The 17,633-nt window shown below is 41.8% G+C and overlaps 1 protein-coding gene across 1 annotated transcript in view; it reads right to left on the bottom strand.

Moving 5' to 3' along the window:
- The window catches only part of GPR176 (G protein-coupled receptor 176), a 115,012-nt gene continuing 99,340 nt past the window's right edge, over nt 1,962-17,633 (bottom strand). Inside the window, exons 2-3 of the mRNA XM_018054470.1 lie at nt 9,553-9,805; nt 1,962-4,844 (exon numbers count right to left, since the gene is read on the bottom strand). Coding sequence (XP_017909959.1) covers nt 3,722-4,844; nt 9,553-9,805 — 1,376 coding nt within the window. The 3' untranslated portion in view covers nt 1,962-3,721. The remainder of the gene's footprint in view (nt 4,845-9,552; nt 9,806-17,633) is intronic.

Here is a 17,633-nt window from a genome sequence, read left to right as displayed (position 1 = left end):
ATATCATTCACTCATTTAAGTTTGGAATTAAGTGGCTCCTACAAACCCAGGAGATAATTAGCCATTACAGATTCACATAACACCATGCTGGAGATTACAGCTTGACTTCTATGAAGGCCACTAGGTCTTTATTCTGCCTATTAACTAACTTATTGCCTTGGCATAAATGGGAATAAACACTGGTTAAGCCAGAAGCTAACAGGGAAGATATTTTAGCTTCTAAAACCTCATGCAGGCTACAGTCCAGGGGGCTGCAAAGAGTCGGACATGGTTGAGTGACTATGCACAACTGCCTCAAAGTATCATCATTATGAATACAAATAATTGTTGGGTAACTGGTGAAAACATCAGTTTAGTATTATTTTCTGAATAACACTGCAAAAAAACCTCAACCACTGTTTTTAACGTAGCCAGGTAAATCACTGCAGATGGTGATTGCGGCCATGAAATTAAAAGACGCTTGCTCCTTGGAAGGAAAGTTATGACCAACCTAGACAGCATGTTAAAAAGCAGAGACATTACTTTTGCCAACAAGGGTCCGTCTAGTCAAGGCTATGGTTTTTCCAGTGGTCATGTATGGATGTGAGAGTTGGACTGTGAAGAAAGCTGAGCGCCGAAGAATTGATGCTTTTGAACTGTGGTGTTGGAGAAGACTCTTGAGAGTCGCTTGGACTGCAAGGAGATCCAACCAGTCCATTCTAAAGATCAGTCCTAGGTGTCCTTTGGAAGGACTGATGCTAAAGCTGAAACTCCAGTACTTTGGCCACCTCATGCGAAGAGCTGACTCATTGGAAAAGACTCTGATGCTGGGAGGGATTCAGGGCAGGAGGAGAACGGGACAACAGAGGATAAGATGGCTGGATGGCATCACTGACTCAATGGATGTGAGTCTGAGTGAACTCCAGGAGTTGGTGATGGACAGGGAGGCCTGGCGTGCTGCGATTCATGGGGTCGCAAAGAACTGGACACGACTGAGCGACTGAACTGAACTGAACTGAAGCACTACTATTAATACAGTTTTACTCTGTTTCAGGCTCTGTGTTGAACAGACCATGCCATTTAGTCCTCAGGGCTACCCCGTGAGATATACTATTGGATTCCCCTGAAAACAGAGCTTGAGATAAGGGCTTTGGGTGGTTGGTTTTGGGGAGGTAATCCTTGAGGGCATGAATGAGGATAGAGAAAGCCACACAGAGAAAGAAGAGGAGTCAACAAAAGGCTGCATTAACCAGACACCATGGTGGGCAATAGGGACTCAAGCTGCTTGACCTCTTGAGAAGTAGAAAGATGCCTCCCACAGTTGTGCAGCAGAAAGACAGGAAGCAGGGGCATTTATCCACTGACACCCATGACCCACTGGTCAAGGGTTAACCCCCAGAGCTAGGGAGCTCTCCCAGGGCAGAAAGGAGAGGAGCAAGGCCTTGATGGCTCTCAGGAAGGTAAATGGATGCAGCCAACAATGGCCCACTGCAGACATGGCTAAAATTAGAGGTGAAATATGTGAGTCAGGGCAACAGCAGCTTCTACACAGTTATTATCTCCCCATTTTACAGAGGGGAAACCAAGATACATGGAGGTTACCTCACCTGCTGAAGATCACAAGGTGGGTCAATGGTAGAGTCAGGATTCAAATACTGACCATCAGACTTCAAGGCCATGGTCCCAACCATAGAGGGTAATGACAGCTGCACTATACTCTTCCCAGTGTAGCTCCACCTACAGGTTTAAGTAGTCCACCCACCAACTCTATTTGGAAACCAGGTTGGGGACATTATTCAAACACTGCACTTTCTTCTTTGGGAATTCATTTTTCAAGTTGCAACACCATACAAAAATGCTACTAGAATGCTGTATCTACATTTGGGGAAAAAAATAAATACCTTTGACTTGAGATCATGTAGAAAGAGAGAGGTTCAGATAGTACACCACTTGAAAGAGGGCGAAAAAATCACTCATACAGCTTTTTTTGAGTTTAGAAACTGTTTTTTTATTTTTTTATTAAAACATAATTCTTCAAAGAGTATAGAAATACACCTGGCCATGATCTGTTAGATGTCAACCAACCGCTTCAAATATACAGAAGAAATATCTACCAAAGTCTGGCTCACCAGAACTTACTAAGTTGTACATATACATTATCAGAACATCAATGTGGCTACATTTGACAGATTCTTCTCAAGTGGACACAGTTTTCCGACAGATTATGTTCCTTCTTGATGAAAGCTGTTACAGTTGTGAATGTTTGAAAGATAAGCTTGAAGGGCCACACGGTGGAGCATCAGGACGTGAGGAGTTACAGAGGGCATGCAGGGCCCTGAGAGAGGGGGTGGCAGGCAGGCCCCTGTTTCCACTGTGAGCACACAATGTACAGAAGAGACAAACACAAAGAGGAAGGCACTCCCTCCTCGGGAGAAGGGTCTTTGGGTTCATAGTCAGGAATCACAAGACAGCACACCCAGGAAAGAACAGGAAAAAGAAATTCCGTGCACACAGTCTGACCTTCCTCCAAAGGACAAGGGCCAGTGTGGTTCAAGGAGATCTGCGAGGACCACTGCCTTTGGGATGTGCTGCCTGCCACCGAGTATGTCCCCTCCCTTCAACCTTGCTCAAGGCACTGGATTGGCTCCCTTAGATACAATGAACAAGAACAAACACCCATCAGAAAAGAGCAGAGCTGGTGCTTGATTTGCTTTCATTAAGAGTGAAGTCACCTGTACTTTGAATTCAGTGGTCTCGAATCACTTGTGAGAGCCCCCAGGCGACTGGTCAGTTGAGGACATTGTCCTCCCTCTCCTACCCTGTCTGGGTCCTGCTATAACTTCGTTGGGAAACAGGAAGCCAAGAGCTTAGCTGGGCTAGGTGTTGCCTTGGCATTTCACAATGATGAATTCCTTCTGTTTTGTTCCTCCTTTATGCCCAAAATGAAGGGAGTCACACAAACAGACTGAAAATGAAACTGGCAACACCTGGGATCTGGAGTCTTCCTTGGAAGAGAACCAAACTGCCCCCACTCTTTTGGGCAGAATCACCTCTTCTAATCAGGTATTTTTAGCTTGACATTTCCAGAGGCCCCCATGTATACTAACTTTGCCTTTTGAAATGATTCTTAATTCCAGAAGTTGGCACAAGATCATAATTTTCAATATCCTTAACCCCTGCTGATTGCTGCATAGAATCTTTCTCACGAGATCATCTGGGAAAATTAAAGCCTACAGAGTGTGGGTACTTCTCAGTCTTTCTTCTCCACTTCTTCCACATTTTAAAATCAGTCTAATAGGCATTTTCTTTATGGTCACATGGCTCCATAATTATCTTGGGCTTCTCTTAGAGTACTTGCTCCCTTTGGCACTCCATAGACACTCTCCTCTACGTATACTCTCTGCAGGGCCCCTAAACTGAGATATCCTCAGAAAATGCACACGAAGTTCCCACCCAAGACCCATTCCCCACTACCCAGCTTTTGTCTCCACAGTGAAGAACATGGACTTTACTAAGGACTTGGATCACTGAGATAAACATATATATAGATAGATATACATATCCTCAATAAAGAGGACATTCGATTTTATATATAGATTTCCCTCTCATTCATAAGCACTTGGCCCACAGAGCAGGAGTTAACCCATGCTGAGTTGCAATGAGATCAGACAAATCACAGGCCCAGTGAAAGAAGAGCAGGAATGTGGAAAGACCTGTGGCTTCCAAGGATTCACAAGCCATGCTAGGAATCCACCTTTGGGAAGATGCTCACTTTATTGTTTCTGCTCATCTTCCGCTCTACCCTGCCTACCTTGGGCATCTTTGTCTGGATCAGCTCTTCTGGGGTGTTACCCAAGGGAGGAAGCAGTCTCTTCTTGCTGTTTCGGGTCTCTGAGAGCCACTGAGGAGGCAACTCAAAAGGCCCAAAGCCAAACTGCAGGGAATACTTGTCGGGAAATGTCTCAGATTCCACAGACACTGCTGGTGCTACCTGGGAGATAGAGTCCATGGTGCCCGGGGGTGGTACGGGAGCTGCAAACTGTGGCCCCAGCTCTGCCTCTAGGCAGGTGGGAAGTAGCTCCTTGGCCTGGAGAGCCCCTGAGCCTGGGTACTTGGCTTCGCTCTCTTCCTCATCCTCCGTGGGCTTGAAGATCTGCTGCTGCCCAATGTGGAACATCTCCAGGAGTTGGCTGCCTGAGCGCATGCTGGGCTCCAGGCTGGCATCAGCCATCCCACTCCCTGTGCCAACCACGTTTCGGCGGCTGTAGCGGTGGTGCAGTTGGACCAAGGTCCCTACCAAGCACTTGCGGACAGATTTGTTCACAGTAAGAAAAAGCACAGGGTTCGCCAGCAGAGAGACTTTGGGCAGCCAAATGGCCGTGAGCAGCAAGAAGACGGAAGTGTCGGGGACATTAAGCACTGTCTGGTAGATGACCAGTGTGGCATAGGGCACGCTGCATAAGATGAAGACCATCACCATGGACAGCAGCGTGGCATGCAGCTCAGCCTCCCGCTGGGAGGCATAGGGGATAGAGATGGTGTTCTGTGGGGTCCGCAGTGCTGCTATGATGACCTTCTTCTTCTGGCTGGCACTCAGGGCCCGGCGTATCAGTATTAAGAAGAAGAACACCACAGCCACAGGCACGATGACCGTGGTGATGTTGTAGACCAGAACGTAAACCAGGTGGCCCAAAGAGTTGCTCCAGACTTCCGTGCAGGTTGACATGGCGTAGATGTCGGCCACATTGGTCACCGCAAACACAGGGACACTGGCCACCACTGCATGGGCCCAAATGTATATCACTAGTTCTCGGGACTTGGCATCAGATATTTTTCTCTCCAGCGGATAGAGGACTGAGTAGTACCTGCCAAATGCACAAGCAAAATTCATTTCACAGAAGAAGATACACTTTAAATTAGGGGAATTTATATTACTAAAAGTAGGAGAGAGGAAAGAAAGGGTCGAGTTCTTTCATTCTGCCTAAGACAGAGGAGATCACTAGGGGAATTTGGAAGCTAGACCCTAAGTTTTGAGGACTTTGCCATACAATTCATTGTTTGCTTTACAATTATTGCCACCAGCACTAAATCCCAAAGAGTGCCCTCGATATAAAGGATATCTCCATCTGCTGTGAAGGCACTCTTTTTCAATTTAAGGGTAAAGGGTAGTTTGTAAATAATTTTACATGGGCTAGAGGAGCTTAAGGGCAATTTTCAAAGCCATGAAGAGAGAGAAATTTGCACACAAATCCAAAGCAAACTCATGCTGCAGTATATATGCATGGGTATCATTAGCATTTACAGCTGCTGGCGCAGAAGAACCCAATGTGAGGGACAGACTCTGACAAAGCCCTTCAAAATCAATTCCACTGAAAAAATTTTGTGGGCTCAGTAGCCATTTTTTACATGATAATCACTCAGGACCCCTAAGATCAATCAGTAGGTCTAAAACACCTGCACAGTTATATCTTTGTTAAAATCAGATTTTTTTCCTTCAAGCTTGACTTGATTATTCTATAACCACCTAATCAGAATTCCCAAAGCATCTTGCTTCAATATCACCTATGACTTGGGGAAACTGAGTAATTTGATTTGCTTTGGGTTTTTTTTTCCTTTTTTTTTTTTTTGAGTAATTTGTTAAACCCCTAGAACCACATCTGTCTTGAATGGGCAGTCAGTAGCCCAGTCCTCAGAGATACAGCAAGTTTTTTCACCCTTAGCCCACGCCTGTGCAGTCAGCTTACGCTGGAGTCGGCCTTCCAACCCTATTAACATGTATTCCCTCATGGGGCCATGAGCATGTGTGCTTTCCTGCCACTAGGATTTCTGAGTACCACCCTTGTGCTACATATTGTGCCAGGCACTGGGCTGCAAAGATGAAAGGATACACAAGAATGTTTCTAAACTACATGGGGAAAAATGGCATGGAAGCAAACAATTGTAACTGAGGAGAAGACGGCCCTACTGGAGGCATGCATAGAGGAGGCAGGGGAAGGGGAGCACCTGGGAAAATGTCAAGAGAAAGTGGTGCTGTGGTGGAGTCTGGCAGGGGACAAGCTGGGGAAGAGACGATGCAAACACACATGACCATGGATGACCAGAGATGGATGGAGCGCGGTAAAATGTATTCTAGACCGCTTTCTGGGAGGAGAAGAGAAGAGAAAGAAATGTGTAAGTTACACACACTCTCAATTTTTTCTCTCTGAATATAGATAAACTTTTCTATTCATCATTTAACAAATCCAACATGATGGTCCCACACCCACACATGAATACATGTCCACTCTCTCTGATTCCCATTTGCTAAAAGACATGTAATGAACCCCAGTTTCCCATCATCTCTGATTCCATTATATGTCAGGAAATAGATGCAACACGAGCGCACAGGTTCACTATACATCATTTTGTTGGAGTGTACGTGTCTAGAGAATGATGCAGAAGTGCACATGGCCTCCCAATTAACTTGCTGACTTGGTGCCATGAAACCAATATCTGAGAAAGAAGTGAGGGAAAGGACTGTTCTCCCTTTGTCTTCATGCACACCACACTTATGCTTTTGAATAATCACTAAATAATGAAATAGGGACTACCAACCTTGCTTTTCTACTAAAAGAACTTGCTTACCTTTTTTAAAAAATAGGAATTTGATATTAACAGATGTGCTAAGCCATTTCAGTCATGCCTAATTTTTTGCGACCCTATGGACTGTAGCCTACCAGGCTCCTCTGTCCATGGGATTCTCCAGGCAAGAATACTAGAGTTGGTTGCCATTTCAGGGGATCTTCCTGCCCCAGGGATCAAACCCAAGTCTTGTATGTCCCCTGCACTGGCAGGAAGGTTCTTTACTACTAGCGCCACCTGGGAAGCCCATTAATAGATGCACAATACTATATATAAAATAGATAAACAATACAAATAAAGACCTACTATACAGCACAGGGAACTATATTCAATATTTTGTAATAACCTAAAATGGAAAAGGATCTGGCAAGATTATATATATATTTATACATATATATACATATATATATGAATCACTTTGTGGTACACCTGAAACATTGTAAATCAACTATAGTTTAATAAAAAAATAAAGTAAAAGATACACTGGAAAAAAACTTTAAAATGATGGCAAAAAATACAGTAGATTTTCTGCTGGAAAGATAATATGGATTTCTTATTATTTATGTATTTTCTTGCCTAAAACCAGAGGCTCAAAAATAACCCACAGGGATTATTGTTCTGGGTGGAATAGCAATGTCCTGAATGATGTGTTTCCACTCTTGTTGCATCCTATTCTTAAAAAACCTTCAGGATTCATAGCAGCATTATTCACAAGATCCAAAAAGCGGCAACAACCCAAATGTCCCTTAACTGTAAACAGATAAATAAACTGTGGTATATGCATGCAATGGAAAATTATTCAGCAATAAAAAGGAATGAAGTAAGTCGTTAGAAGAGTAGGTCAAGGGGCTTCCCTCGTAGCTCAGTGGTAAAAATCTGCCTGCCAGTGCAGAAGGCATGGGTTCAATCCCTGGTCCAGAAAGATCCCACAGGCTGTGGAGCAACCAAGCTTGTGTGCCACACTACTGAGCCTATGCTCTAGAGACCGGGAACTGCAACGGGAGAAGCCACAGCCATGAGGAGCCCACACGCGGCAAGTGGCGAGCAGCCCCTGCGCTCCGCAGCTAGAGAAAAGCCTGAACAGCAATGAAGACCCAACACAGCCAAAGATAAAGAAAACTGTTTTTAAGAGACACGAGTAGATTGTAACAGTTCTCATCATCAGGAAAATGATATGTTTCTATATGGGATGATGGATGTTATCTCATTCTTTTAGAATATTTTGTATGTGGACCATTTGTAAAGTCTTTATTGAGTTTGTTACAGTACCACCTCTGCTTTATGTTTTGACTTTTCAGCCATGAGGCATGTGGGATCTTAGCCCCCTGATTAGGGATCAGGACCCACACCCCCTACATTGGAAGGTGAAGTCTTAACCACTTGACCTGTCAGAGAAGTCTCCAGCTAAATTTTTAGTGAGCCATTTCACAATATGTGTAAGAAAATCCATTATGCCATATACCCTAAATTTATACAGTGCTGTAGTAAAGGGCCTGTTGAGTGATGACCCCCATGTAAAAGAAGGCAGACACACAACTCCAAACTGGTCCATGTCACTTGGTTTTGTCACCTGCCTCGTCTGCTCCTGTGGATGGTGAGTTGAGAGGAGAAACTGTCGAAGAGCCGCAGTGGCTATCTAGTGGTAAAAGGATTGCAGACAATTTATCTGAGAAAGAATGTGCCAAACAGAAGAGAAGACTAGGAAAAAAAAAAAAAAATATATATATATATATATATATAACGGTGCAGCCTATCTAAACACAGGCCTCAAATAGTTCATTTAGTTCTTTCTACCCCTGAGGAAACTGAGGCTCAGAGAGGTTTGCCCAAAGCCACCAGCAAAGAAACAGCACAGGTAGGACTTAAAATCAGACTTCTGGCTCCAAGATCCCTCTTTTAAGTACAAAGTCAATGATTTCTGCTAATATGCAGCAGGCTTTGTATGACTTTGTGTCCCGTCATACAGCTGACACTGGGCAGCTAATGAAATCTGGGTTCCAAGTCAGATAGGGTGAAGTGACTCCAGAGATGGATTTTGCAGTCTATACCCTCAATAGGTCATTAAGGTTTAAGCATGTTTAAAATAGACAAAGAGTATTAAAATTCTAAAATTCACCTAAAACATAGTTAAATTTATCACAGGATATAAAGTCAGAAGAATCAGCACATTTCACATAGCAACTTCTCCTTTTTGTAAATCTTGAAATCAAACATTCTTGTGGACACAAAATATTTTTCAGTTCTTGTGTGCTTATTTAATTCTGTTCTCTAAAATGTATTATCATCTCAACTGTATTCATGAAGTGCTAGCAACAACAACAAAAAAAAAGGCAGGAAGTTGTTGATTACTGAGATCTTTACACTTCACTGTGATAAATTTGATCAAATTATGTATAATAGCAATAGCTAGGATATAAGATGTAAGATTTATTTCAAATGGGCATCCATTAAAAAGTGATGGGAAGAGAAAGCAATCACCATCACAGTATAAAACCTTGGAAATAAATCCTCCAAAGGAATTTCTGGTGCTATCTGGACAGGTCCAACTGGACGGTCTAATCACTTGTTAAATAACTACTGAATTGTTTGTTCTCTTGTTCTTCCAGAAATGTTTTCATCCATCATCAAAAGGCCCTAATTGCAGAGTTAGCAATCTGATGAGCACTGCAAATTGCAAAGCAAATATGGCCAATTCCAACCAGACTGAAACTGTATCATGCCCCAGCTCTGCCCCAGCACCCTCATGATGTAGCCTCCTCAACACCACATCTTTTCTCAACAGCCCCATTTTTCGGGGCTGCTGGCTTTTGTGAGGCATCTGTTTCAGCAATTGATTCTCTTTCTCTTGACCACAAGCAATATTTGGAACATCAGCTATTCACCATTTGCTTCACAATGCTAATTTTTCAGTACACTTAAATAAAAGCTACACCCCCGGCTCCTTAATCTTACCTGTCCAAGGCAATGGCAGGGAAGCTGAGGATAGTCACAGAGCAGAAGACTTTGTGCAAAAACTTGACGACCCTGCAGAAGAGCATGGTGTAGATCCACCAGCAACAGTGAGGACTGGTGCTGAGGATGATGTCGAAGGGCACGCAGACCAGGCTGGCACAAATCCCCGAGCAGGCCAGGTTTTTAATGAACCTGTTGGTGACAGATTTGAACACGGTTGTGCGGCAAGTCGACCATAACACCATGAAGTTTCCTGGCCAGATAGGCAAAAATAAAAACAAAAGAATTTTTAGATAAAAAGAAAGAAGACAGAAAGGAAAGAAGGAGAATGCAGGTTAAAAAAAAAAAAGATTGAAAAACCACATTTGGGAGTTCATTTCAAAGAACTTAAAGGCCATATTATATTATCAATTTATGTGAAATTATTAAATCACTTTCAGACATATCAAAAAGTCTAGAAGAATTTTTAGTGGTGAGTTTTGTTATTTAATTTCAGGCATAATAAGTATTATCATGATGATCCTGTCTCACCTGAGTATAAACAATTGGCTGCTGCTGCTGCTAAGTCGCTTCAGTCGTGTCCGACTCTGTGTGACCCCATGGACGGCAGCCCACCAGGCTCCCCCGTCCCTGGGATTCTCCAGGCAAGAACACCGGAGTGGGTTGCCATGTCCTTCTCCAATGCATGAAAGTGGAGAGTGAAAATGAAGTCGCTCAGTTGTGTCCAACTCTTAGCAACCCCATGGACTGCAGCCTACCAGGCTCCTCCACCCATGGGATTTTCCAGGCAAGAGTACTCGAGTGGGTCGCCATTGCCTTCTCCAAAACAATTGGCTAGGTATTGCTAAATCTCAGCCAGTCTACTCTGTTAAAGCTTGCAAATGACCTCCAGTTACCAAACTCTGCCACAGAAACAGGTCAAAAGACACACACACGTGGCTTACAATTTTCTATTAGCCATGTTTTTTTAAAACAAAAAAGAAGCAGGTAAAATTCTAGTAGAGTATTTTATTGACCCCAATCTATGCTAAACAATATCATTTCAACATGTCATTGCTACTTTAAAAAGCACTAATGAAATATTTCCATTCTTATTTTTGTATCACATCTTTGAAATTTGGCATGCATTTTTAAATTGAAATATAATTAATACATAACATTATATTCATTTTAGGTGTGCATGCTGTACATTTTATTTTACACTTAAACATATTTTCAGTTCACATTAGTCACATTTCAAGTGCTCCATAGCCACATGCAGCTGGTGGCCACTGAAGAGGCCTGCACTGCTCTAGGTCTTTAGCATCTATAACATACTTGCCTCTCTCTAAGCGTTCTCCTCCTGTGGCTTCCACAGGCCCACAGTCTCCTGTGTTTCTCCCACCCTCCCACCTCTCCCAGGTCCTAGAGGCTCCTAGTCTTCTTCACCAGGCCCTTTCCCATCTTCTCTCTGCAGCCTCTTACTAGGTTAAATTATCCATTGAGATGTCTTGCTTTTGAAACACTAATGACCCTCACATTCACGCCCCAGACTAGACCTCTCCTCTCAGTCTGTTCTGCCTAACCACTGTCCTCCAGAGCCTATACAATCTGGGACCAACCTGCCTAATCTCACACCATGCTGCCCCTGGCTTGCTGGGCACAGTCATACTGCTCTTTTTTTCTGTTCTTGAAGCACATCGAGGCTGATTCAGTCTCAGTACCTGGATACAAGCTTTTATACTGCCCAGCAAGGTTCTTGTATGTCTGATTGATTCCTTTTAATCCAGGTCTTAGTACAATTGCTGCCTCCTCAGAGAAGCCTTCTCTAACCATATTTTTATTTTAAACATTCACTGTTCCTCCCTCCACTATACTCTGTTATAATACTGTGGCCTTCTTAGCTTTCATAATTATTCATTTGTTTATTCATTTTCCCTTCATTTCATGAGGACAAAAAAAAATGTCAATCTTGTTCACTATTATAATTCCACTGCCTAGTTCAATACCTAGCACAGAATAGGCGTTCAACAAATATTTAGATGAATGAATCTGTAAAAGGACAAATAACAACTAAAAGTCCCTGCAATAAAATAACCCTTCTGTATTTGGAATATCACAAGAGGCTGTTCTAAGTCAGTAGTTCCCAAACCTTACTATGCATAAGGATTACTATATCAGACATCCTGTCTCACAGTTACAGGTATAGAATTGGAAACTTGGATTTGTAACAAGCTGGCCCCAGACTGAAGCTTCAGAACTAACTGCCATATCTAGCCCTTATCCCCAGGGCCTCACAGGGCCCACGTGCTCAGGTATACCAGGCAGCCTATTCTACTAGGGAGGCTTTCACCTGGCGAGAGAGCCCGGTCCACATGGCCAATCAGTCATGACCCAAGAATACTGCTGCCTCTTGAGTACAGGCACAGAGAATGCCCTCTAATGACCTGAGCTGGCAGCTCAGCCTCACACAGGAGAGCCATGGTGCCAGGGGAAGGGATAGCAGAATTCAGGGCTGCAGCCAAAGTCACCCCAGGAGACGCCTCAGTGCCTCAGATGTTGACATAACTTTCTGTCAAGAGTCTCTCTTCAAATACAATATTCTACAGCTACTTCTTATTTGCCAGAAAAAAAAAAAAAAAAGGGCACTGTGTTTAGGTAAGTAGGCCAGCTGCTTCCAGGAAATTCTCTAACAAACTTTGGTTACATAAGTATGCTGCCTCAGTGAGATGAAATTTGCAGTGGGAATGTATACACACGTGTTCAATACAAGAGCTGTTTATACTAATACCACTACCTCAGGCCCATCAAGCTCTGTCACCAAGGTTATAAGCTGAGCAATAATGATGTATTTGAAGCTCCATCTACATGGGGGTTTTTTCCCTGGCCTTTTCCCACTGAAACACAGAATAGGATCTTGCTGAAACATCTTTCCTCACTTAAGTTTTACACACAGGACTTAAAATCTGCTAACAATCTAATAACAAAACTGCCCACTTAAAGAAATCTGACATGAAGAGAGTGTCATAATATCATCAGTTGTCAATACTGAGGCTGTCTCCAGTCCACCGGGGGACTTTCTATAAAGACGTAAATGAAGACCCTTAGCATATCTGAGGTTATTGATATTTCTCCCAGCAATCTTGATTTCAGTGCTTCAGCCAGCCCAGAATTTTGCATGATGTATTCTGCACATAAGTTAAATAAGCAGGATAACAATATACAGCCTTGATGTACTTCTTTCCCCATTTGGAACCAGTCCATATTTCCATGTCCCATTCTCACAGTTGCTTCTTGATCTGCATACAGATTTCTCAGGAGGCAGGTTTCTCTTTTTCTCTTTCTCTTTTTCTCTATCACTATTAATCTTTGTCACTTCGTAGGTTACGCTGGAAAGCCTTTTCATAGGAAAAGGTCAGTTTTCATTCCAATCCCAAAGAAAGGCAATGACAAAAAATATTCAAACTACTGCACAATTGCACTCATCTCACATGCGAGCAAAGTAGCGCTCAAAATTCTCCAAGTGAGGCTTCAACCATATGTGAACAAAGAACTTCCAGATGTTCAAGCTGGACTTAGAAAAGGCAAAGGAACCAGAGGTCAAATTGCCAACATCCACTGGATCATAGAAAAAGCCAGAGAGTTCCAGAAAAACATCTACATTTGCTTTCTTAATTACACCAAAGCCTTTGACTGGGTGGATCACAACAAACTATGGAAAATTCTTAAAGAGATGGGAATACCAGACCACCTTACCTGCCTCCTGAGAAATCTGTATGCAGATCAAGAAGCAACTGTGAGAAGGGGACATGGAACTATGGACTGGTTCCAAATTGGGAAAGAAGTACATCAAGGCTGTATATTGTCATCCTGCTTATTTAACTTATGTGCAGAATACATCATTGCTGGGCTGGCTGAAGCACTGAAATCAAGATTGCTGGGAGAAATATCAATAACCTCAGATATGCAGATGAAACCACCCTTATGGCAGAAAGTGAAGAAGAACTAAAGAGCCTCTTGATGAAAGTGAAAGAGGTGAGTGAAAAAGTTGGCTTAAAACTCAACATTCAGAAAACTAAGATCATGGCATCTGGTCCCATCACTTCATGGCCAATAGATGGGGAAACAGTGGAAACAGTGAGAGACTTCATTTTCTTGGGCTCCAAAATCACTGCAGATGGTGACTGCAGCCATTAAATTATAAGACACTTGCTCCTGGGAAGAAAAGCTATGACCAACCTAGACAACATATTAAAAAGCAGAAACATTACTTTGCTAACAAACATCTGTCTAGTCAAAGGTATGGTTTTTCCACTGTTCATGTATGGATGTGAGAGTTGGACCATAAAGAAAGCTGAAAGCTGAAGAATTGATGCTTTTGAACTGTGGTGTTGGAGAAGACTCTTGAGAGTAACTTGGACTGCAAGGAGATCCAACCAGTCCATCCTAAAGGAGATTAGTCCTGGGTACTCATTGGAAGGACTGATGCTAAAGCTGAAACTCCAATACTTTGGCCACCTGATGCAAAGAATTGACTCTTTGAAAAAGCCCCTGATGCTGGGAAGGATTGAGGCAGGAGGAGAAGGGGACGACAGATGATGAGATGGTTGGATGGCATCACTGACTTAATGGACATGAGTTTGAGCAAGCTCTGGGAATTGGTGATGGACAGAGAAGCCTAGCATACTGCAGTCTATGGGGTCGCAAAGAGTCGGACATGACTGAGTGACTGAACTGAACTGAACTGAGGCTACACTGAATAAAATATTTTATGTAACAAACAAGAAAATTCATTGCAAAGGAGAGAAGAGGGTGTGTGCCAACGTCTCTCATGTACACAGTAAATTGTTTCGCAACTTAATTGAAACTAATCTCAGATATCATTTCCTTCATTTTCTAACTCTCTTATCTTTCTCCGAATTATGAAGGGCACATTTTTATTGTTTTTTTTTAATCACACATCTTATTAATATGTCTACACTTACGAACGAGAAAACCTGTTTTTATCAAGTTACTATTGAAAAACCTGAGATGGCTGTAGTCACATTTTATCTTCACTTATTTACAAAACTTTAGGGCCATTCCAGTGTTCTTGCCTGGAGAATCCCAGGGACGGGGCAGCCTTGTGGGCTGCCGTCTATGGGGTCGCACAGAGTCGGACATGACTGAAGCGACGTAGCAGCAGCAGCAGCAGCAGGCGGCATCTGAAATCTAACCCCTTTTCCTATTAAGAACTATAGCTAAACCTCTATGTTTTGTTCCTTCTCTAAACTACTTCTCTCTCTCCTCACTTAAAAACTGATGCATTTGGCTCTAAGAACCTGAATTAGAAGAAAGGTCAGGTGAGGGACACCCATACTCAAGTTTGATCGGCCACACATTTTATAAAAAAATGTGTGTGTGTGCACGAGTACACACATACATGCACACAAATACATACACAACAACAAAGCAAGAAAATTACATTTCATCATTTAATCTCCTGAGCACTTTAGATTCCTCTTAGCTTTACAAGGTACTGCTGCTGCTGCTATATCGCTTCAGTTGTGTCCGACTCTGTGCAACCCCATAGACGGCAGCACACCAGGCTCCCCTGTCTCTGGGATTCTCCAGGCAAGAACACTGGAGTGGGTTGCCATTTCCTTCTCCAATGCATGAAAGTGAAAAGTGAAAGTGAAGTCGCTCAGTCATGTCTGACCCTCAGCAACCCCATGGACTGCAGCCTACCAGGCTCCTCCATCCATGGGATTTTCCAGGCAAGAGTACTGGAGTGGGGTGCCATTGCCTTCTCCATTACAAGGTACACCAAGGGATAATTCAATATATATTTTAAACAGAATATTCAACCTTGAGATATTTTTTTATTTTAGACATCTTGTGTTTTAAATCACCCAATCCCTTTTAAAGATGACTCAAGTTTCTGTATCCATTCTTTCTCCCTACACATTCACATTATATTTTCTAATGCTGGAGTCCATGACAACATTCAGTGCCAGGGTTGTGGGCACAGTACCAGTTAGTACACACTCATAACACACATAACCAAAAGGAAAATGAGAGGTAGAACATGATGGCATTGGTTCAAATCTACTCTCCCTGGGACTGCTATTACTCTATCATTCCTCCTCATCTAAATTACAAATCAAGATTTCCGTTTACAAAGCATAACTTCATATCAGACAATGCGTAAAATGACAAAAAAGAAAGTAAAAATTATCGATGCAGTGATAACTATCTGTAAACTTTGAAGTATTTCTCTTTCCAAACTCCTGTTTAGATATACAGATATTTTTATTATACCAGTTGGACCAACTATTCACATGGCTTTTTAGATCTTTTTCCATATCAACCATCTTTCTATGACAATAAATAAAAATAGATTGATATCATCATTTTAACAACTCCATAAAAGCAACAATGCTTCTGTGGTTATACACTAACACTAGTGTATTTTGTCTGTTGCATACTGATGAGCTTTTTAAAGCTGCTTTCAATACATCTCTAGTATACAATGTTGAGTTCAACATCCTTATATATTTAAATTTGGAGGAATTTGACTGATTATTTACTGAAGATAAATTTCTAGAAACAATTTCCAGGTCAAAGAATTTGCACATTATTTATATATATATATAATATATTGTTATATATAATAATATAATATTTATATATTATTTATATAAAATATATATTATTTTAAACAGAATATATATATTTTTATATATTTATATTTATATATTTATATAAAATATATATTATTTATATATATATATATTGCAAAATGACCCTCCACAAAAGGCATATGAGAGCATTGTTTCTACCACATGCTCATAAAAATTCTGTGGTCTCACTGAAATATTTGGAATTTTGCATGCTTCCTCAATCCTAAGATTCATGTTTTCCTTACTTCTAGAAAATTTTCATCCATGGCCTCTTTGAATTTTTGCCCTACCCGTTTTCTCCCTATTATCTTCTTCTGAAATTAACAGACTTACATTAAACTTCATTCTAGTCTCTTAACCTCTCTTTCATGTTCTCCACTTTCCATCAATTTATTGTCTTCTGCAAACTGAAAGCTATTTCTCAGGTTTTCCTTCCATTTTATCAATTCTCATTTCATCTAGAAGTAGTAAAATTATCTTTCTTGTAGCTTATTGGGCATTACACTTTTTGAAATTTATATTTGGGTCTACTGCAAACTGCCTACTCTTTATTTCTAGTGTCTAGTCATCTTACTATGGCTCTGTTCCTTCTTTAATCTATAACCATGCTTTTAAAGTGCTTATAATTTTCTTTTAGATTATTATATTGTTTTTAGTTCTCAACATGTTCATTTTGCCATTTGTTTGCTATATTGGCTCTCTTTTTATGGTTTTCCTCACATGGTTTTTAATATTCAGTTATGAGCTCATAGTATATGCGGGTTGCTTTTCTGGGGCAGGCTATAGACCTGGTCATGGAAACGTTTCAAGTGGCTAGCCAAGCACACATTAGTATGTTGCTGCACTTTCGTGTGCAAATCAAAGAAAAGGCAGTTGAAGGACCATTCTGAGAAAAGTTTAGTGTCGGGGGGAATTTTTAACCCTAGGGAGACGCAGGATACTTTAATGACTAAGAACACAAACCCTGAAGACTTCCTCTCGTATTCACATCCCAGTTCTACCATTTACTATGTGATCATGGGTGAATCAACTTCCCTGTGCCTCAATTTCACTGTCTGTAAAGTGGACATGATAACAATGCCTATGTCTCAGAGCCATTACAAGGATTAAATGAGCCCATACAAGTAACATACGTACAGCACTTAGAACAGCTTCTTATGCCTAATAACGTGCTATGTAAGGAGATGCGTCACTGTTACTCTTAGTTGCACAGCGGTTCGCAAGAAAGGTCTGACAGAGAGAGAAAGAGAGGCTGGGCCAGAGGAAAAGAAACCTGGAGCGGTATAGAGAGACAATAGCAGAGGACAGCACCCTGGAGGGACTAATAAGCAGTCAGATATGGGAGACAAGATAGGACTGACTGGCCTGCAGATTTCAAATGGAACACTAGGGTCCACCAAAGAAAAAAAATCCTTGGATGGTGCTGGCAAAATCACAGCA

This window comes from Capra hircus, chromosome 10, assembly GCF_001704415.2.
Source record: "Capra hircus breed San Clemente chromosome 10, ASM170441v1, whole genome shotgun sequence".
NCBI classification, from domain to species: Eukaryota; Metazoa; Chordata; class Mammalia; order Artiodactyla; family Bovidae; genus Capra; species Capra hircus.
This window is presented reverse-complemented; position numbering and strand designations above follow the sequence as displayed.